Genomic DNA, 8,203 nt, shown 5'->3' on the forward strand with positions numbered 1-8,203 from the left:
GCACATCCAGAGCAGATGCTGTGGAGAGGACCTAAAGTGAACTGTGCAAGGTCTGGTGCACCCCAGCAGTGCTGATGGGCCTCCAGAGCCCTGTGAGCTCACCGCTGTGCCTCAGCTGGCACAGGCTGCCGACTGTGCAGGCTGGATCACTGGAGCATCACACTACACAAATGCAGCTTTATTTTCTCCATCTCTAAAACCAGCGTGAGGGGCAGAGGCTGGGAGGCAGCTTCTGTGCCATTATGACATTGAAAACTGAAAAAGAGAATTCATTGCAGCAGCCGTGTTTGAAGAAGCAATTTTTTCTGTGAGCCGAGGAATTTAATGGAGTCATTATCCTTCCATTGTGTGTACTCAGGCTTACCCCGGCACTTGTTTCCCATTTCAGTAGCCCCATGTGTCCCTTTTCCTTCCACCTACTCACCAGCTAAAGAAGCTATGAGGGTTAAGAGCTGGTGGCAAGCAAAATACCGAACTGCTGATTTCTGCCAGCCTTTGTTTCAGTGCAGATAGTTACTCGGGTTTGAATCATAATGAGAAAAGATTTTTCTCGAGTGTGTTTTCTCAGCTTGCAAGGAAATATTCCACATGAGTACGTATTAGAAGTGAAGTCCTGTGAAGTTCAAGATGTTTTAGTTAAGATATGACAGCTTTGTTATAGGAAGTCTGATATGATAAGAAGAGAGCAGAAGGTCAAGTGCTTTCCCCGTGTCTTTCAGAGCCAGCCATTAAAATCTCTGCGGAAGCTATTACACCTCTCTTCGAATCATCCTGTCCCTGCTGAGCCTCGCTTCCAACCCTTACCAAGTCAGCCCGCCAAACCTGCTTTTTCTGAAGTGAGAATTCACCCCATGAGTCAAAGCTCCAGCAGCGGCAGCAGCAACGCACGGCAAGAGGCGCAGCCCAAGAGCCGGCCAACGCTGCAGATCCCGAGCCAGCTGGAGCCCACCTGGCACGTCTCCCCCGTCAACAGGAGCGCCAGCGATGGGCCGCCCTACTCCGAGCAGCTGCCTTCCAAGAGTGGACAGAACGGGCACACGTATAACCGAACCAACCGGTCACGAATGCCAAATCTGAACGATCTAAAAGAGACAGCCTTGTAATTGCTCCAGAAAATAGGCCAGTTCACGTGGTGGTCAACGTAGGGGAGCGGCGGTAGTTCTGGTGATGGTAAGACTGCATTTTCAGCTTTATAAAGGTGTGCAATATGTACATGTGGAGCTATGCCGTTTGGCACCACATTGGGAGTCAGGGATTATACAGTACGATGAGTCAAGTTAGGAATTACTAGTCACCAGAAATGTCGCTGGATGAGAGGCAGAGTGTGCCGTTCAGGGAGAAAAGTGCATTGCCATTTTCTCTCATTTACATTCCAGCTTAGAGCACATCTCTGTTGGAAAGCCGGGAGACTTGTGGTATGCGTTGGCACTCACAAGGGTGAAAACATTCACATGTAGACCTATGCCCTTACTACATTTTTTGCTGCCTAGTTGAAACAGTGGGGTTTATGTGATAAAAGTGTATCCCCGTTAAGGGTTTAAAGTTAAATTGTATGTCTTAAATTTGTTTTTTAAACTTCCATATTTGATAGGATTTGTAATATTTATTTATGACGACCTAATATCGTACTGTTACAACCATATCTTTTACGTTATAATGTAAAGTTATTTTGAGCTGTTTGAAACATTGTGAAGCAGTGCGACAGCTACAGTAGTTTCTATAAAAAACTAATGGTAACATTTATATATTGCATCAGGAGTATTTTATTCTATATATAAATATATATATAAATGGGAAATAACTGTCTGTTTTTTAAATATACTCATTTAAAAGAGAAGTATTGTTATGACACTATCTGCCATATTTTTATACATTTGTGATATAAAGTGCAGTATTATACTTCTAATAAAAGGAAGTTGAATGTCGATATAAATGTGACTGTAACAGTATGAATCTTGCTCAGCTGCGAGAGCCCAGAAGTGTAGGAACTACTGGTAACAAATGAAAGACAGCGTTCGATTCCAAGTGTTATTATGGGCTGTTTCGTTGGAAGCATTGGCTAAATGTAAGAGACTGCAGAACTGTACAATAATCTAAATGTGGTATGTTCTCCCCTGTGTCCCTCGCTTTCCTGATAATACTGATGAGATTTCTGCATCTGCATCGAGAGACTAGAGCCCCAGAGCGAGTTGTGTTGGTTATTTTTTTTTTCCTCTAAAGACATAAAGTGCCCCGTGACTACAAGCTAAAGCAGGTGCTTTTCCACTTAATAGTAGGGGTGAAAACCAAAGAAACATAGCATGAATTGCAAGTGAAATGCCACACTTTCACACGTAATGCATAGCATGGCACTGCAGATCATGGTATGAGCTTTTGTGCATATGTGTGTTTTACATCTTGTTTAGCAATCTATTAACTACTAAGATAAACACTGTATTTAAACTAAAAGTACTCTTGCACTTTTTATTATATTTCAGGATGTATTTAAAGCCACACATCTGATCTTTGGATGTTGAGGGAGAGGGTTGCCGTGCAGCTTAATTTCTCCTTAGATCTTACCGTCCTGATATTCCCATCCGCAGTTCAGTGACCAGTCTCAGCAAAACACTAGATCTTGGGTTCCAGTCTCCTGTACAGCGTTGTCAAAACTGCCTTTACATTGGTGAACGTCAAGTGTAGCAAATACATAACCTGATTCCCCTATTGCTACCGGCAAAATGAACTAAAGTCGAGTCATTAGGAGTTAAAAGAATTATGCTAGTCTAAACCTTTGTGCAATAAGAGGAAGGTCAGGCCTGTAGTGTCAGAACAATACAATCTTTCCTTCTTAAATACATTCGTTCAGCTCCCTCATTACTCTGCAGCATAGTTCATTTTCTATATTGTGTCCTCATAAGACACGTGTACCTGCAAATATGTTGTCTGCTCTGAGAAGAGATTAACCTGTATGTAAACTTGATGATTTAGCCATAGATGTTGACAGAAGTAGCCAGACGGTAAGAGCTGAACTTCCTACTTTGATCACAATGCAGATTGGACGTGATGTTCGGTACCTCTTGCATCAGACCAAAGTTCTAACAATAACTAATTTGGTACCACCACTTTATAAAATCTTGCTTATAAAGTACAACATGAAGGGATGGTACATCAGGTTTGTCCAGGGCAAGAAGTAAGTCTAATATGTTAGAAAAACTACAGAATAATAAGAATTCTTTGTCAATTGCCTGCAAGAAATGTGTGTGTGATTTTCTATAGATATTTATGGTATATACTATATTTATATATGCTGTAGTATATAAATAATATATTTATGTATCATATATAAATACAGTAGATATGAAAGGATACTCAGATCCTGCCAAGTTTAGTGGGCATCCAGGAAAGACATTGTGATATTAACTAGTCTTTACTGTCAAGGGAATAGCATTGTATTTTAGAAGTCCCTTGGATTCCCCAGTTCATCACAACCAGTTTACTCCTGTTGTCCGCTTTGAAATGGGCTGATGCCACAGAAATCCCTCACGAGAGCGCTGCCCTGAGAGTGGGGCTCTAAGCAGTACAATGTGACTGCCTCGAAGTGAGCATTCCTACCAAGCTCTTCTGTACCTTGTGGATATATTTCCTTTTGCCCCTGCAAGAATTCTGTCTTGATCATAAGAGCTTCGTGCTGGGGATGATCATACTGGGCTGTGTGTGGCTATTCTGATTTCCACCAAGGAAAAATGTTTCCCAAGGGTTGGTTGTTTTGTTGTTTTTTTTACCCTCAGTATCCATTGAGTTGAATCAGGATAATCTCTGACTGTACATAGAGCTGTTTAAAGTAGTTAGCAAAGCTTCAAGAGTGACCTAAAGAATGTTCAAGTGTTTGGTGGCCCATACTTACAAAACGTTGTGTCTACTTTTGTACTGCTTTTTCTTCTCAACAAACCACAACACATTTAAGTTTAATGCTAAGTTGCGTTGAACATTTGTAGTATTTTCTTCCTTCTTACAGCAGATGAACCAGCTGGCGCTGGGGTAAATTCTATGTTTTTAACTTGGCCTAAGTTCCAAATATTTAGAATATTACTAATGTAATTCTGTTGAGGCTTCCACAGGAGTCTTATTATATGGCTAAGATTTGCTGCCTTAGTAAAGGAGAAGAGAATTACAGAGCAAACAGTTTTATAAATGTGAGCTTTCCTCTTCACTGGTCTTGTGTTATATGTTCTATAGATTTACTTACTATAAATCATATTAGTTAAACTGCATTTTATTCCTCGGCAAACTGCTTTGCCTTATTATGGCATCATTAATGATGTGAACAGTAAAGAAACTTAAGTTTCAGAAATGAATTATGGTCATTTTGCAGAACTCAAGCTGCCTAGACTTGTCTATAATGTTTCACTATCTCTCTTGTTAACTGACATGAAGCACCTTAAGCTCATCTTAATTGAAACTGTGAGAAACGATGTGAAGAAGCTGTCCTCGTAAACTGCCATGAAAATGCATTAACCTAAAGCAGCTTGTGTTGTTAGCAGACCGGACCACAGAGAGCAGTCCCTTGGGGCTGTTCAACGCTTTTGGCTCTGTCATAGCAGTCTGAGATCCATTGCTCCTCTGAGAGGCCGCCAGCAGCGGGCACCAGGCCAAGTTTGTGTCAGGAAGTAGTCCCAGATCTGGTCCAGTCTTTCTGTTTCATTCTCCATCCCACAGGGCTTGGGACTGATACCAAGCCTTCATTTCTGATACCAACTCAGACCCACTTAAACGCTTGGGTCCTGATGCCTCTCTGTGTGCAGGTACTGGTTCTGTAGACCAGTGCAGGCCACAAACTTCCACGCTTAGAATACACTCACATGTCATCTTCAGGCTTGTTGCCTTTCTGCTAGCTCATGTCTGGGAGCCAAGCTGAGAGCTTCATCAAGCAGTAGGGTCCTGCGGCAGGCCCTCAGCCAGTGCTTGTTAGTGCAGTCAGGTCTCCTAGAAGATGAATCTTAACAGCATAAAAAGCCACATGCCAACTTTTGTTCTCCCAGAACAAGCTGTATGTTCTTCACAGTTCAGCACTGTGGTTCCTTGTAATGAAGGGAACTCTGAAAGCAGTGCTGACATCTACTTAGCTAAGACAAAAGCAGTTGTTTTTCAGGGGAGCCTTGAGCTAGAAGCGCTGAGGGTTTTTTCTTCATGTTTTGGGTTGGTTTTCTTTTTCTTTCTCGTCTTAGAACAATTTGGTAGTGCAACATGCTTCAAAAATATCTGCATGCAATTACTTCCGTATGTGCTGAAAACTGTCAGAGTAGAACTGGGAGAATACTTGAATCTCAGTCACGCAAAAGGTATTACAAGGATAGCCATATATAATATACTGCAAATTGTGGGGTGGCAATGAATGTTTCCTTTATCCGTTCCAGCTGTCGTGCACAATACGGTTATTAATGGGATTATATCATAAACCACACATTTGGACTGTTGTTCATGTACATAGGCCCACCATTTGAAATAGGATTAGGAGTGTCACAGAAGATGCTTGGAAAGGTGATGTGCCCTATTAAACTGTTTTTAAATGACCTTTAAATCAGGACACTATTTAAGAACAGGTGCCTTTCCCCACGCAGCTCCCCCTACTGGTGTCATGATATTAACCATTCATTAACTGGGTTTGTAGTAAATCAGGAGAAAAGCCATTTAACTTTCTGGCCTTTGTTAAAAAGGGAACAGTTTGAGTAAACCCTTTTAATATAACACAGCTTGGAAGTTCTAGCTGTTGGCTCGTTCCTGAGTCAAACAGCAACGTCTTTGCTTCAGGCTCACCTGGCTGGTGCAGGCTTGTACACACCACTTGGTTCAGATGTTGTACTGAAACAGACATTCTCTCTGCAATCACAAAGCACAGTTAATGGTAGCTAAGCAAAGCAAATTTTATAGGAGACCCTCTTTTAATTTGAAGGTAAATCCTGTCATAGATCATCTGTTGTCTCAGCAGTCTTTCTTTATAGCTACTGCATGAGACAGGATAGGTTACACGTGAAGTTCATTTGCTCCAAGTTATGCTGGGATGCTCATTTGTTACCAGGAGTATCATTGCATGCAGCCAACTGCTTGGAGCAAGAGTTGGCTTTCTTGCCAATCTAAGCAGATGTATGGAAGTGTGAGAGGAAGAGCCCTCTATACATACACTGATGCTGTTCCAGCAAGTCATTTCTCAGGCTCTTTTTAGAATGTAACCTGTGAATGTGACTCTTAAAATGTGGCTGAAAAGTCTGAGCAAGGAATGTATGACTAAGGCTAAGAGTGACTTTACGCATCTCTTGTCTTCTCTACAAGTCGATCTACCTCCTCTCTCTTGCAGAACGTAGTTGAGGCTTTGTTTGTTTATTCTGAGTTTATTATCTACTCTAAATTTTGAAGAAATGTAGAAAACAATTCTTCGTCTAGGTACTGTTAGCAACCAAGTAATAAAATTTTGATGGGCCTTCATCCGACACACTTCTAAAACCTCCAAGCCATCTCAGCTCTCCTAGAATCCTGACACCATCCTTTGCACTGCTTTGCAGTCTTCCCTTGCTCTTCCCCATGTGGTTCTCAGATATTGCAGTTGCCTTGTTCTTTGTGGTTTCTCTAGTGCAGTTTATCAGGGAGTTAGAGGCCTTATCTACTACTCCACCCTGTTTGCTGTTTTATTCAAACAGCTATCCTTAGACTTGCTCAGGAGTTTCTTCACTTTTGTTTTCCATTTCATCTGGGTGAGATACCTTACCTCATTGTGCCCCACCAAAACAGACTGCCTGCTAGGCTTTCTGTTCCACCAGGTCTCTGTTTTCACAGGGCATTGTTTCTCTGGGTACATTCTGAGAAATGCAAGGTGGCATCTTAATTGTACAGGCGTAGAAATGCTTTGTGAAGTAACTGCTTTCGTAGAGCTTTCCATTAGCAAAGTTAAAGCATGTTGATAGCACAAGATGGTTAGTCAAGTTTTCTGTAGCTTATGAACCTCTCGGTGTAAATTCTTGACTTGTAAATCCAACGGCAGAGCTTTTAACTGTTGAGTAAGGCAAAACTTTAGGTGTAGTTAACTGTCTTGGCTTCCCTTTTCTTATTTTTTTTTTCCAGCTAGTGCACATCTTAGACTACTGAAGGATGCATCTAATCAAAAAGAGTAACATCTATATATATGTGGTTTATAAGGAACAGTGAGCTAAAATCTTCCACGAAACCGTAATTCCTTGGAAATTCTATGCAGGTGTTTTTAAATCTGGTTACTCTGATAAGGACTTCCAGGACTGCTTAGATCTCCACTGTGAAATGCTGAATTCTGAATTTCATTTGTCGGAAAGAAGGAAGAACTAAGTTAGGAAGAACGGGGTCTTCTTTCACAATCACTACTCCAAAAATATCCGACTGGGGAGGTGGCTTTCGAAACTTCTGCGTTTATGGTTATGATTCCCCAATACTTGTAACAGCTATCAGAAATCTGAAGCGCACAGATTTTTAGATCTACCATGCTTTCTGTTGTGGAAGGAATGTGCTGTGGTGTTAATCTTTTTAATCCTGGAACACAAATCGATTTTAAATTGTGCTGAATATTAAGGACGACTTCATGCAAGTTAATAAACCATTTGTAAACTGTTTGTATACAACCCTTTGTATCATGTTGTTGGTACACCTGACCAATTTTCTTTTTTTTTCGGCATGTATTCCATTCTTAACTTCTGTACAATTTTTATTGTTGCTGTAAATATTCTAAAAGAGAAAAAGAAAAAAAAATCCTGTGGTAACCATAATTATCAGCATGGAAATGGTTAATTTTTACTGAGCACAATGTATTTTTGAATGGGCCTTCCAAAATATGTCTTTAATAAAAATGCAGATTTTGCACTAGAAAACTGGCACTGCTCGATGGCTGCTCTTATTCATGCCACGCTGCTTACAGAGCTCTCCTGGTGCCCTTGGGTGTGGCACAGCTGTAACAGAGCTTCTGTACCCAGGTCCTGATGAGAAGATGGTGTGTGTCTTTGCAAGGCAGACATTTCTGCAGCATCACAGGATCACAGAACTGTAGGGGCTGGAAGAGACCTATGGAGAACATTGAGTCCAAGCCCCTGCTAAAGCAAGTTCACTACAGCAGGTTGTGGGTCACAGACAAGGTAGCTCTGAAGCACTCCATTTCCAACCATTCCTGTGCTCTCATTGCAAACACTGGAATTTCTTCTGTCTTTCTCTG

At 41.3% G+C, this 8,203-nt stretch overlaps 1 protein-coding gene across 1 annotated transcript in view; it reads left to right on the forward strand.

The window, feature by feature from the left end:
- CDKL5 (cyclin dependent kinase like 5) overlaps positions 1 to 3,236 on the forward strand; it is a 121,637-nt gene extending 118,401 nt beyond the window's left edge. Inside the window, exon 19 of the mRNA XM_065741363.1 lies at positions 720 to 3,236. Within this exon, the coding sequence (XP_065597435.1) occupies positions 720 to 1,103 (384 nt within the window). The 3' untranslated portion in view covers positions 1,104 to 3,236. The remainder of the gene's footprint in view (positions 1 to 719) is intronic.
- Positions 3,237 to 8,203: the final 4,967 nt, after the last annotated feature.

Source organism: Cyrtonyx montezumae, unplaced genomic scaffold (assembly GCF_038088225.1).
Source record: "Cyrtonyx montezumae isolate F1298 unplaced genomic scaffold, pur_monq_1.0 scaffold_3, whole genome shotgun sequence".
Lineage (NCBI taxonomy): Eukaryota > Metazoa > Chordata > Aves > Galliformes > Odontophoridae > Cyrtonyx > Cyrtonyx montezumae.